Source organism: Scyliorhinus torazame, chromosome 28 (genome assembly GCF_047496885.1).
Source record: "Scyliorhinus torazame isolate Kashiwa2021f chromosome 28, sScyTor2.1, whole genome shotgun sequence".
NCBI lineage: Eukaryota > Metazoa > Chordata > Chondrichthyes > Carcharhiniformes > Scyliorhinidae > Scyliorhinus > Scyliorhinus torazame.
The window spans coordinates 1877542-1891947 of record NC_092734.1 but is presented as its reverse complement, the minus strand read 5'-3'; the positions used below and the strand labels follow the sequence as shown (position 1 = coordinate 1891947).

General features: G+C 44.2%; 1 protein-coding gene across 6 annotated transcripts in view; it reads left to right on the top strand.

Annotated features, from left to right (window-relative positions):
• LOC140403472 (wings apart-like protein homolog) overlaps positions 1-14406 on the top strand; it is a 216573-nt gene that overhangs the window by 83116 nt on the left and 119051 nt on the right. For all 6 annotated transcript variants that reach the window (XM_072491368.1, XM_072491370.1, XM_072491371.1 and 3 more), the window contains exon 4: positions 8533-8651. In XM_072491368.1, the coding sequence (XP_072347469.1) occupies positions 8533-8651 (119 nt within the window). The remainder of the gene's footprint in view (positions 1-8532; positions 8652-14406) is intronic.

The window sequence follows — 14406 nt, the reverse complement described above, 5'->3', positions numbered from 1 at the left end:
AGCAAAGATATTATCGATCTCCGATTTAAAATTAGCAACTGTTCTAGATTCAGCTGTTTGTGGGCGAGAGTTCCAAACTTCTACCACCCTTTGCATGAAGAAGTGCTTCCAGACATCTTTCCTGAGCAGTCTGGTCCTAATCTTTAGACTATGTCCCCTAGGTTTAGAATATCCAACGATTGGAAATGGTTTATCTTTATCAACCCTGTGCTTTCCACTTCCTGACCTTCTGATCTAAGATCCTCCCTCACTAATGTTCTGATCTCATCTTCATTAAGCATTCCCCACCTCCTTTTCATTTTTGCCTATCCTTCCGAAATGGCAAATATGTTTGAACATGCAATTCTGAGTGTTACGATCCCAGTTGATGTTATAACTGGACGGGAAGATCCCAGAATGGAACGTTGGCTCAAAAGATCTTGACTTTTATTTTTTCGATAAAATGTGGAGGAAGAGTCACAGGACCGCTAATTTGTTTCTACAACACTAAAAAAACATTTGTTAAAGGTGAAAGTTTTGGATTATAATACAATATCTCGCTTAACAATTACACACGGGTTTTAGGATTAACATGGATTACAGACTACATCTTAATCAATAACGGCTTCATTAACAGACCGCCCCTTTTAAGCACACCAGATGACTGGGTAAATACGCTGTTCACTCTGAACCCCAAGTGAATGTTTGTGGATGTCTCCTTGGAATCCCCCAGATGATTGTCAAGTGAGTTTCCGAACTCCACATCCAAAAATACAATTTCAAATCTTCTCTTGTAACTATGCTTTCCTTTAGCAGTTGGTATTCCAAAATCCAGACCAGATTTTCGAAATGAGACATTTATACAAAGAGTCTGGTCCACTTTTAGCAGTGAATCCAGTCCAGGATTCCACACCAACCCTTTTAGGATTTCTTTGTCTTGACTGCCGTGCAAACAGCTCCAAAATGCTTTAACTCGATTGCCAGACTGTATTAAAATGGCATCAGGCGTTTGATTTATCTTTGAAGGCTCCTGTCCCACTTTAAACCTGGCTACTGCAATTGTCTGTAATGCAGAACTCGTCAACAATACCTTGGCCTCTGCTCACTTAACATCAGGTGTCTTAACCAGAGAATTGGCTCAAAGAAAGTTATCTGGACTGTAACTTGTACTTGAGGAAACCTGTCTTTTTGCAATTCCCGTGCTGTCCAGTTTTGCAGAGAGATGTTCATTCTCTGAGGTCCTGTCTCAAACTGCCCTGGCTTCCAGTAAAATCTAAAATTTTAACGTTTTTTAAAATCCGTACAACCACCTCCAGTTGGTAAGCAGCCTCCACATGCTGTTGCCTTTCATTTATTCTTCATGCTGCAGCCCTCTCTCAGCACAATAGAAACATAGCTGGAACTTGACTATACTTCACACGTGCAAACACCTTTGTCCAGCATGAATCTAACTCTAGGTTTTATCCTTCCTGGTACAGAAGCATTAAATTAAACACGCTATACCTTATTTCTAATGTTTACTAAATAATATATCCTTCCTAAATGTCAAATATGTTTGAACATGCAATTCTCCATGTTTGCTCTTCAAAATAGTCTGTCAAACAATAGTTAAATTTTCATTGACAGTTTTTTTCCTTTGCAGTTGAAATATTAATTCTTTTAGCAATGACTTGACATGTTGGGCCATTTCGATGTGTTACAGATCCTGGTGCACAGCTGAAGTAGGCTTAAAAAAACCCAAATTTTTTTTGTGTCTTAGGGTATTGACCTGGTTCAGATATCTGTCAGGCAGTGAATTTAGGGTAATGCTATCTGACGTTTAATTCATTCTTGGGATACTACAACTGGGATGCTGCCAGAGTACATAGCCTGTGCTGTATCCAGTGCCCTCAGCTGTTTTTTGATATCATCTGACATTACTGATCTTTTCCAATGCTGTTATTTGCTCTTCAAGTGTCCAACTCATCTGTCTACTTGTTTGACATCTTGCCTTGTCCATGACGAAGACCGTGTAAAGCCAGTTTTGTCTATGACGCGGACAGTGTAAAGCCAGTTTTGTCTCTGACGCGGACAGTGTAAAGCCAATTTTGTCTATGACGCAGACAGTGTAAAGCCAGTTTTGTCTCTGACGCGGACAGTGTAAAGCCAATTTTGTCTATGACGCGGACAGTGTAAAGCCAGTTTTGTCTCTGACGAGGACAGTGTAAAGCCAATTTTGTCTATGACGAGGACAGTGTAAAGCCAGTTCTGTATATGCCGCGGACGGTGTAAAGCCAGTTTTGTCTATGACGAGGACGGTGTAAAGCCTGTTTTGTCTAGGACGCGGACAGTGTGAAGCCAGTTTTGTCTATGACTCGGACGGTGTAAAGCCAGTTTTGTCTATGACGAGGACGGTGTAAAGCCTGTTTTGTCTAGGACGCGGACAGTGTGAAGCCAGTTTTGTCTATGACTCGGACAGTGTGAAGCCAGTTTTGTCTATGACGAGCGCAGTGTGAAGCCATTTTGTCTATGACGCGGACAGTGTAAAGCCAGTTTTGTCTAGGACGCGGACAGTGTAAAGCCAGTTTTGTCTCTGACGAGGACAGTGTAAAGCCAATTTTGTCTATGACGAGGACAGTGTAAAGCCAGTTCTGTATATGACGCGGACGGTGTAAAGCCAGTTTTGTCTATGACGAGGACGGTGTAAAGCCTGTTTTGTCTAGGACGCGGACAGTGTGAAGCCAGTTTTGTCTATGACGAGCGCAGTGTGAAGCCATTTTGTCTATGACGAGGACAGTGTAAAGCCAGTTTTGTCTATGACGCGGACAGTGTAAAGCCAGTTTTGTCTATGACGCGGACAGTGTAAAGCCAGTTTTGTCTAGGACGCGGACAGTGTAAAGCCAGTTTTGTCTAGGACGCGGACAGTGTAAAGCCAGTTTTGTCTATGACCAGGACAGTGTGAAGCCAGTTTTGTCTATGACGCGGACAGTGTGAAGCCATTTTGTCTATGACGCGGACAGTGTAAAGCCAGTTTTGTCTATGACGAGCGCAGTGTGAAGCCATTTTGTCTATGACGCGGACAGTGTAAAGCCAGTTTTGTCTCTGACGAGGACAGTGTAAAGCCAATTTTGTCTATGACGAGGACAGTGTAAAGCCAGTTCTGTATATGACGCGGACGGTGTAAAGCCAGTTCTGTATATGACGAGGACGGTGTAAAGCCTGTTTTGTCTAGGACGCGGACAGTGTGAAGCCAGTTTTGTCTATGACGCGGACAGTGTGAAGCCAGTTTTGTCTATGACGCGGACAGTGTGAAGCCAGTTTTGTCTATGACGAGGACGGTGTAAAGCCTGTTTTGTCTAGGACGCGGACAGTGTGAAGCCAGTTTTGTCTATGACGCGGACAGTGTGAAGCCAGTTTTGTCTATGACGAGCGCAGTGTGAAGCCATTTTGTCTATGACGCGGACAGTGTAAAGCCAGTTTTGTCTAGGACGCGGACAGTGTAAAGCCAGTTTTGTCTATGACCAGGACAGTGTGAAGCCAGTTTTGTCTATGACGCGGACAGTGTGAAGCCATTTTGTCTATGATGCGGACAGTGTAAAGCCAGTTTTGTCTATGACGAGCGCAGTGTGAAGCCATTTTGTCTATGACGCGGACAGTGTAAAGCCAGTTTTGTCTATGACGAGGACGGTGTAAAGCCTGTTTTGTCTATGACGCGGACGGTGTAAAGCCAGTTTTGTCTATGACGCGGACGGTGTAAAGCCAGTTCTGTATATGACGCGGACGGTGTAAAGCCAGTTTTGTCTATGACGAGGACGGTGTAAAGCCTGTTTTGTCTAGGACGCGGACAGTGTGAAGCCAGTTTTGTCTATGACGCGGACAGTGTGAAGCCAGTTTTGTCTATGACGCGGACAGTGTGAAGCCAGTTTTGTCTATGACGAGGACGGTGTAAAGCCTGTTTTGTCTAGGACGCGGACAGTGTGAAGCCAGTTTTGTCTATGACGCGGACAGTGTGAAGCCAGTTTTGTCTATGACGAGCGCAGTGTGAAGCCATTTTGTCTATGACGCGGACAGTGTAAAGCCAGTTTTGTCTAGGACGCGGACAGTGTAAAGCCAGTTTTGTCTATGACCAGGACAGTGTGAAGCCAGTTTTGTCTATGACGCGGACAGTGTGAAGCCATTTTGTCTATGATGCGGACAGTGTAAAGCCAGTTTTGTCTATGACGAGCGCAGTGTGAAGCCATTTTGTCTATGACGCGGACAGTGTAAAGCCAGTTTTGTCTATGACGAGGACGGTGTAAAGCCTGTTTTGTCTATGACGCGGACGGTGTAAAGCCAGTTTTGTCTATGACGCGGACGGTGTAAAGCCAGTTTTGTCTATGACGCGGACGGTGTAAAGCCAGTTTTGTCTATGACGCGGACAGTGTAAAGCCAGTTTTGTTTAGGACGAGGGCAGTGTAAAGTCTGTTTTTCTTGCTGAGGGTTGGGTGATAATGTATGAATTCACCCACTGGTTCTGCTCAGTGTGGATACTGGTCACATGCGATCTGTTGCAATTCTGCAGAAAACACCAGAAATGATGGGTCTCTGTTAGACCGGAATATTGATGAAAATTTGGGTGCAAGTCATACAATGTTTATTTTTTTGTTTGCAGATGCAGGTGGAAAGAACAATTACACCTTTTGAGATTTTCCTATTCTTCAAGCTGCAGTGCTTACTGGCTGCTGCTCTGTTACGGTGTCTGAGGGCATCCAGTTATTTTGATTGAGAGCTAGAATCCAGCACCTGCTGGAGATCATGTGAAAGTGGCACAGAAACTATTTAAGACCACATGTCATTTTTGAACACTGGTTCTGATATAAAATTGTTACATGAATGGGATGCATTCAAACAGCCCAGTACACACATGCACTTTTTCTCCACCTAACCCTTCTATTGAGTTCAGTTAGGGACCAGCAACGCAAAGTTAGAACACCTAAATACCCACAATGGGAGTAAATCCATAATATTCCTTGGCTTTAAACAAACCATGTACAATATCTATCTATACTCTTAATATTCAGAATTAATATGAGGTAAATATGAATTAACAGGCAAACTGTGGTCAAACACTACACAGATGATGGCATGTATGAATCAGACAGACCCAAGTGACTTCTCAGCAACTCACCCAGACACCAGTGATGATTGCTCAGCCCAAGACTATAAGAAACTGTAGAGAGTCGTGAACACCATGCAAACCCCTCTCCTATCCAATGACTCTCTCTGCACCTCCGGCTGCCTTGGGAAAGCAGGCAGCATAATCAAAGACCCCTCCCACCTTACTCACTTTTCCAACCTCCTTCCATCGGGCAGGAGATACAAAATTCTGAGATCGCGCACTCACCGATTCAAAAAAAGCTTCTTCCTCGCTGTTACCAGGGTCCTGAATAATCCTCTTATGGACTGAACGGATCTCCCCACATGTCTTCTCTACTGAGTAGTACAACACTCCATATGCTCACCCGATGTCTGTGTCTGTACAAATTATGTATTTATGTATGCGCTATGTTTTTTCATGTATGGAACCGCAAAAGGCTGTGGAGGCCAAATCACGGAGTGTCTTTATAGGTTCATAATTAATAAGGGGATATGGGGTTATGGAGAGAAGGTAGAAGAATGGGGATGAGAAACATAGCCATGATATGAGCTGAATGGCCTAATTCTGCTCCTATGTCTTATGGTCGAACTGCTGCCAGCCTGGAATTGGCTACTTTTTGCTGCGACCTCAGCTCTCCAACACTCCTCCTGAGCTTGAACAGCATCAAACGGCTCCAGAGTTTCTTTGTGAGCTGCAAACCACACAAGGTCCAATCTGCAACTTTCAGCTGCACTGGGCGGCTCCCACGGCTTTTCTGAGCCCTAGAGTCTGATAACAGCAGCACCGTTTCGATATCAAACTTTTACCCCTGTTGCAGAGCACCAAGATAAATTGAAGCCAGAGGCCCTCCTTAAACACCACCCATCTCCATGATGATGTTGTCTTTCAGGGTTCACTGAATGCTTTTAAGCTAATTTAAGCTCTAACTCTCAAAACAAAATTTATTTCTGTACTACATATCTTTACATGTAGTGTAGACAACTTGGGAAGGATTTTCCAGTCCTTCCCACCAGCGGGATCTTCCTGCCTTGCCAATAGCGACCCTCCGCTGCAAGTTCCCTGGTGGTAGAGGGTGCAAATAACAGGAAACCCCATTGACCGTGGTGTGACCAGAAGGTCCTGCCGCCAGCCAATGGCAGGCTGCTTCTGCTGCTGCCAGAAAACATGCTGTGGGGGGTGCAATAAATCCTGGCCCATGTCTCCGGTTCTCCAGCCAAGTAAGCCTACCTGTTCATTCATGGTTCCATCTCTTTTATACTGACTATGAAACAAACTTTCTAAACTGTCATTCCTTTTGGAGTTCTGACCATCTAAAGCCCAGCATTTTAGTTGCCTTACCTTCACAACAACGATCTTCCCAAAGTAAACATTACCTCCTAAAATATTAACTTGAATCATGACTGCAATATTCATCACAATATTTAAAATGTTCCCTATCAAATAAGACCATTTTCCCTCATTAAACGTGCAGTAGAACATAGGCAATTACCCCTGATTGGAGAGAATGCGTAAAGAGCGCAATTGTGCTTCTGTCCACAACAAGGTTGACTTACTGCAAGAGGTCCTGCTGTATACTCAGCTTGGTTGATTCAAGATCTTCCAGATTTGCGTTGAGGGTAGATGGGGGAAAGTTTGGCTTTTCAGCTTTGAATAAAAAAAGGAATGCATCATTCCAGAGGTCACAATTTAATGGAAAAACAAAAGTCCCATTTGTGGCAGGAACAGCCCTACTATCGAACGGGTCTTTTCGGTCATCAGTGGGGAACGATCCTCTGACGCCTCACTCCGTCGAATTTCCTGCAATGAGAAGCTCCACTCACCAGGGCAGGAAGCGATCGGCGTGGCATTTAAAAATGTCGACCCAATCTCTCAACCCTCAATGCAAACCCTGGACCCCGGCCACACCCCAACCCATCTGTTGGGGGGGTTCTCGAGATCCCCAAACTCACCTCATAGGGGCAGGGCACCCCCGGGTCCGATCCCGAACACCAGCCGCGTCCGTCCTGATTCCAGCAGTACGAGGCCGTTAAATCGTGTCCAGAATCATAGATAAAACCTGAATTACTTAACGCTATAAAATGAGGGGTAAAAAGAAGATACTGGTTGAAAGTAGTAACAGGCAAGTCATTTTCGGATTGAAATTAGAAAGTTGTTCAGAGTGATGAACATATGAGGTGGACACCCAGATGGATATTTGTAATGATTGAACAAGAATGGGAAAGATTTGCCTCCCTGATCCATAAGCATCTGGTGAACGAGACCAAAGTAATTCTTGGTGGTCTTATTGTCTGTTTGCAGTAACCATCAAATCTTCGTTGAGAAAGGCTGCTTTAACTCCAGCTGGCTCTGGAGTTAAAGTTTTATTTTACTGGTTGATGGGGCATGGGTGTCGCAGGCTGTGCCAGCATTTATTGCCCTTGAGGGAGGGGGCAGTTAAAAGTCAACCACATTGTGGTGGGTCTGGAGCCACGTGTAGGCCAGGTAAGGACGGCAGATTTCCTTCCCAAAGGACATTAGTGAACCAGATGGGTTTTTACAACAATCAACAATGGTCGTCATTAGACTTTTAATTCCAGATTTTATTGAATTCAAATTTCACCGTCTGCAGGATTTGATCCTGGATCCACAGAACATTATTCTGGGTCTCTGGTTAACGAGTCCAATGACAATACCACTCTGCCACTTCCTCCCCAAAGTGATTGTCTGATTAATCCTGGCTTTGTTGTTGGACTGCGTGGCAATAAGGTTCACTAATTAATGAGCAGGTTTGTGAAGTTCAGAGCACCTTGACCTGGCACACTTAGCCTAATGTTTTGTAATTTTAGATGTGGTGATGTGAAGTGGAACATTCTTTGCAGCCTTGCATAAGTCTGCATCCAGATCTGCTACAGTTACTGTCGTCAGTTGGATTAAAAAGTTACAGTTAAAATTCTGGTACATCCATCTTACGCCAGATGAGCAAGGCTTGGATGTTTTTTGGGACTCTGATCACATCCCTGGAATTCTGCATTATCTCCTGATCAAGTGAATCATATTCCACAATCAAAGATGAATAGCAGTGATTCTGTCAGACGTGGTCTGGGAAGGGCCATTGATGTTGGAATAGTGCAGTTAGCCCATTGGCCATCATTGGGTAATTAGTCAAGTAGAAGCTGTTGTGTGTGCGTGTGTACACCAGACTCCTGGCCTTCCTGGTTCCATAACTTATTACTGAAGCAGAATTTGGTTTGTATTCCCTCTTGAATACTTTAAATGGTTCTGATTATGAAGAAGTTATTATTGCCAGTGAGTAACGTTAGAGTACACCTGTGGTTTTAGTGCTGTAGTCCACCTTTTTGGATTGTAGATGAGTAATATTAAGCCGCTTTTTTATCCCATTGTGAGTGAGAAGGACTCTGTGTATTTCATGTTGACTGGTGATTTGCACTCATTTTCAGATTCGCTGGAATTCACTGATGAGTCAAACTCCATCTTTTCTGATGTTGGTAGGAAATCAATGAACAGGCAGGAAAAAGCCAAGGAAAATACCAGGAAAATTTTCCATGGACCTAAACGGGTAAGAATTTCAAGCTGTCAGCAAACTGGAAAGGTGATCTGTCCTTCTCCATGCTTAGGACCAAGTGTTTTATTGATATCAGGAGTGTTCAAGCTTCTTTCTTGCTTGGGTGCCCAGCTATGTGCCACAGAACCTCAAATCATATATATGTTTTCACTGTGTTCCAATTCCGCTGCATGTCTCTCACGTTCTAAGTAATCTAATGCTGCCAAAGGTCATAGCAACCACATTGCAGGGCTCGTCTGAACTGACTGTTCCACGGCACAAGGTGAAAGACAAGTCAGTAAGATTCAACAATCAAAATGCATTTGGCCTGTGGGAATCTTACTTCTAGTTTCCTAATATTATGCACACTTGCTCTGTGCTTCCTCATGCTGGGTCACAATAATATAGATAGTGACCCTGACCCATCTCCTCGTGGTCAGCTACTCCTGACTATGAAATACATGATGTTTTGTTGCAGTTCCTTATGGTATATTTTAAAATCCTGAATCATTCCTTGCTTATCCATTCCTGGCTTTGGGGCATTTCTCCCTGGTGCTACTAAGCAATGGGATCTGTTCTGGAACAAGGGGGAGAAAGAGAGAGAGTAACAAGTGACTAGATTCCTTGAGTGCTCTAGCAATGACCTTTCTGAAATTAGCAACTGAAGAAAATGACAGAGAACCCAGCTGCTGCTCTGGGGTGTGTTGGTCATGCGAATGGTTTCGACTTCAGACTGCAGCAGCTTATTTCTACAGTGCCTGAATAAAGGTCTCTGTGGTCCTGTAAGACACCTTTTGTGTTGGTTTGCAAACAAAGCTGCCTGGCGTCAGAGTGGATAAGTCTTCATTGTATTCGCCACTGATGTTGGTTGTTTGGATGCAGTAAAACTGGTCATTATGAAATCTTTTCTGCTGAAGAAAGAACATTCAAGGTAATGATCCTGCATGTTTTTATCTTCAATTTAGAATGATTACATTTATCTGTATTTTTGGTGGTCCTAACACTGTCCTAACCCAACCATCTTCAGCTTCATCAGTGACATTCCTTCCATTTTAAGGTCGGAACTTGGGATGTTCATTGATGTTCAGTGCCATTTGTGGCTCTTCAGACACTGAAGCAGTCCATGTCCAAATGCAGCAAGATCTGGAGAATATCCAGGCTTCGGTTGACAACTGGCAAGTAACATTTGTGCCATACAAGTGCCAGGCAATGACCATCTCCAACAAGAAACAATCTAACCATTGTCCCATGATATTCAATGGCATTGCCATCACTGAATCCCCCACTATCCACATCCTGGGGTCACTGTTGACCAGAAACAACTGGACTAGCCATATAAATACTGTGGCTACAAGAGCAGACAGGAAACAAAGGGTAGGAATAAACTGGTCTTTTTCCAAATGGCGGGCGGTGGCGTAGTGGTATTGTCACTGGACTAGTAATCCAGAGACCCACAGTAATGCTCTGGGGTCCAGGGTTCGAATCCTGCCATGGCAGATGGGGAAATTTGAATTTTAAGGGGGGCACAGTAGCACAGTGGTTAGCACGGTTGCATCACTGCTCCAGGATCACGGGTTCGATTCCCAGCTTAGGTCACTCTGTGACTTTTTCTCCCCCTGTCTGCGTGGGTTTACTCCGGGTGCTTTCCTCCCACAGTGCAAAGATGTGCAGGTTAGGTTGATGGGCCGTGCTAAATTGCCCTTAGTGTCCAAAACGGTTGGGTGGGTTACTGGGTTACAGGGATAGGGTGGAGGTATGGGCTTGGATAGGGTGCTCTTTCCAAGGGCCAGTGCAGACTCGATGGGCCAAATGGCCTCCTGCACTGTAAACTCTATGAAATGGCAGGCACTGACTAGTGGGGTACCGCAGGGATCGGTGCTGGGAACCCAGCTATTTGCAATATGTATTTGCAGTTGCCACAAAGCTGTGCGTGAGGGTGAGCTGTGAGGAGGATGCAGAGATCCCTCAGTGTGATTTGGACAAGTGAGTGGGTAAATGAAAGGCAGATGCAGTATAATTTGGATAAATAAGGTAGCAAAAACAGAAAGGCAGATTATTATCTGAATGGCCATAAATTAGGGGAGGGGAATGTGCAACGAGACCTGGGTGTCCTTGTACACCAATCAGTGAAGGTAAGCATGCAGGTACAGCGGGCAGTAAAGAAGGCAGTATGGGCGGATGGTAGCACAGTGGTTAGCACCGCTGCTTCACAGTGCCAGGGACCTGGGTTCGATTTCCTGCTTGGGTCACTCTGTTCTCCCCTTGTCTGTGTGGGTTTCCTCCGGGTCTTCTGGTTTCCTTCCACAAGTCCCGAAAGATGTGCTTGTTCGGTGAATTGGGCATTCTGAACTCTCCCTCCGGCGCCGGAGTGTGGCTTTTCAGAGTAACTTCATTTAATTGTTAATGTAAGCCTACTTGTGACACTAATAAAGATTATTATTATGTTGGCGAGAAGATTCGAGTCGAGAAGTAGGGACGTCTTGCTGCAATTATACAGGGCTTGGTGAAGCCACACCCAAAATATTGTGTGCAGTTTTGGTCTCCTTATCTGAGGAAGGATGTTTTTGCAGTGAAGTTTTACCAGACTGATTCCTGAGATGGCAGGACGGATTGATGAGAGATTGAGTCAGTTAGGATTGTTCTCGTTGGAGTTCAGAAGAATGAGGGAAGATCTCATAGAGACTTATAAAATTGTAACAGGAGTAGACAGGGTAGATGCAGGAAGGATGTTCTTAGTAGTCGGGTTGTCCAGAACTATGAGCCATCTGAGGATATGGGGTAGACCATTTAGGACTGAGATGAGGAGAAATTTCTTCACCTGGAGAGTGACTGGCATATGAGGTTCGCTACCACAAAGTCGAGGTCAAAGCACTATTTTCAAGAAGAAGTTAGATATGGCTCTTTAGACGAAGGTGATCAAAGGATCTGAAGGGAAGTTAGGATCAGACTATTGAGATGGATGATCAGCCATGATCGTAATGAATGGCAGAGCAGGCTTGAAGGGCTAAATGGCCTCCTGGAAGGACAAGGCAGCAGATGCATGGGGTCACCACCACCTTAAGTTCCACTCAAAGCCACATAACCATCCTGACTTGCAAATGCATCACTGATCCTTCATTGTTGCTGGAATCCTGGAATGACAGCACTCTGGATGTACTTACACCACATAGACTAAAGTGGCTCACCACCACATCTTGACAATTAGGGATGAATAAAAATGCTGGCCTAGCCAAAGATAACCACATCCCATGAGAGAATAAATAAAAAAAGTAAAAGCAAATTACTGCAGGTGCTGGAATCTGAAACAAAAACAGAAAATGCTGGACAATCTCAGCAGGTCTGACAGCCTCTGTGGAGAGAAGGGAGCTAATGTTTGGAGACTGGTTGACTCGAAATAAAAGGAGGTGGTGGTTTTCAGAGGGATTTCATAATGAGATATTTATGATGAAACCGCCTATGTTGTATTATACTGTATGTAGTTGGGCATTATCTGGGGTTTCATTTGGAAAGAATTATTGAAACTGCTGTGGTTGAGTTGGGAGGTGTGTACTTGTAATGTTTCACTGAATAAATGGAAGTGTGGATTGGATCCAGTCCTAACCTTTGCCATCTGGCTGTACGGAAATTAATATCTAGGCCTCCATGATGAAATTGGATCAATATCTCGAACAGGATCAGTTGCACCGATTGGCAGATGAGACTGTCCTGTTTTTCTGACTGAACATATCTTTGAATCCACTTCCTGTGGACATGCTAAATTGCACTGGAAGGAAAATGATGATGTTTGGACCTAATGAGTACTCGTGGCTGAGCAGAGTACTCGCATGCTACAGCAAGTCATATTATTCCATCATACTATCGCGGCATTCTATTAATATAAATGTTCCTCTTTCTCACTGAAATAGGGTTCACTCCTGTCTTGATGTTTTGCTAGTTGACCCTTTATGGTTCTTTGATAGAAAAATACAGCACAGAACAGGCCCTTCGGCCCACGATGTTGTGCCGAACCTTTGTCCTAGATTAATCATAGATTATCATAGAATTTACAGTGCAGAAGGAGGCCACTCGGCCCATCGGGTCCGCACCGGCTCCTGGAAAGAGCATCCCACCCAAGGTCAACACCTCCACCCTATCCCCACAACCCAGCAACCCCACCCAACACTAAGGGCAATTTTGGACGGGCAATTTATCATGGCCAATTCACCTAACCCGCACATCCTTGGACCGTGGGAGGAAACCAGAGCACCCGGAGGAAACCCACGCACACACGGGGAGGACGTGCAGTCTCCGCACAGACAGCGACCCAAGCCGGAATCGAACCGGGACCCCGGAGCTGTGAAGCAATTGTGCTAACCACAATGCTACCGTGCTGCCCTTAAGAACAAATTAATCTACACTATATCATTCTACCGTAATCCATGTGCCTATCCAATAGCCGCTTGAAGGTCCCTAATGTTTCCGACTCAACTACCTCCACAGGCAGTGCATTCCATGCCCCCACTACTCTCTGGGTAAAGAACCTACCTCTGATATCCCTCCTATATCTTTCACCATTCACCTTAAATTTATGTCCCCTTGTAATGGTTTGTTCCACCCAGGGAAAAAGTCTCTGACTGTCTACTCTATCTATTCCCCTGATCATGTTATAAACCTCTATCAAGTCGCCCCTCGTCCTTCTCCGTTCTAATGAGAAGAGGCCTAGCACCCTCAACCTTTCCTCATAAGACCTACTCTCCATTCCAGGTAACATCCTGGTAAATCTTCTTTGCACCTTTTCCAAAGCTTCCACATCCTTCCTAAAATGAGGTGACCAGAACTGTACACAGTACTCCAAATGTGGCCGTACCAAAGTTTTGTACAGCTGCATCATCACCTCACGGCTCTTAAATTCAATCCCTCTGTTAATGAACGCTAGTGTTCTGGAATTAATATTGATGTGTTACTGTTGATTGTTGATCCTCAACTTTGCATACATGAGAATTGTGAAACTTTCCGGTGCCAAGTATTAATATTGCTTTGACTGTCGGATCAAAACATCTTGTTTATTTCACCCTTTGCTGTATTTTCATACATGGTTGACAAGGGACTTGAGGGAATGGAGATGCTTGTGGGAAGATTTATGTCCCTTTTTCCGAACTATAACAGAAAATTAAACAATTTGAGAGTTGTGGACATATAATCCCATCCACACGCTTCTCAGTTCTGTGCTCTCCAGGATATGTGGTATTTTGAAGCAGAGAAACCCATATAAATGTGGAGCATGACAAATTTAAAATATTTGTTAGAACGTTTCAAGCACAAGCCATTTGGCCCATGTAAGTACTGGCTGTTCTCTTGATCAATTTGAGTTAAATCCACGCTCCTGCCCTCTCATCATGACCCTCCATCTTGCTCTGCTTTAAATGATAATGCATTTTTTCAGGATCCAAAGCTGGCACACAGACTTGGCAAATAGCCAACTAAATTCTAATGCTGAATTTCCTGCGAAAGTTCACTTCTAATGAACCCCACAGTCGAACCTGCTTTCCCTTACTCAATCCCCGTTAAAATAATAATTCTGAACTTTGGAAGGCAGTGGAATATGCTGTTTAACTCCAGGGGGTGATTGCAGTCCCTGGTTCTCAGTGAAAAGGAGACGCTAACTGACAAACGTCTGCTGCCACCCCTTCTCTTTTGTGGTCAATATATAGACATTAGTGCAACTTGTTTTCATCTAAAAAGTAAAGAATGAATAATTTTCTGTAATTGAAAGAGAAACTTTCATTTTTCT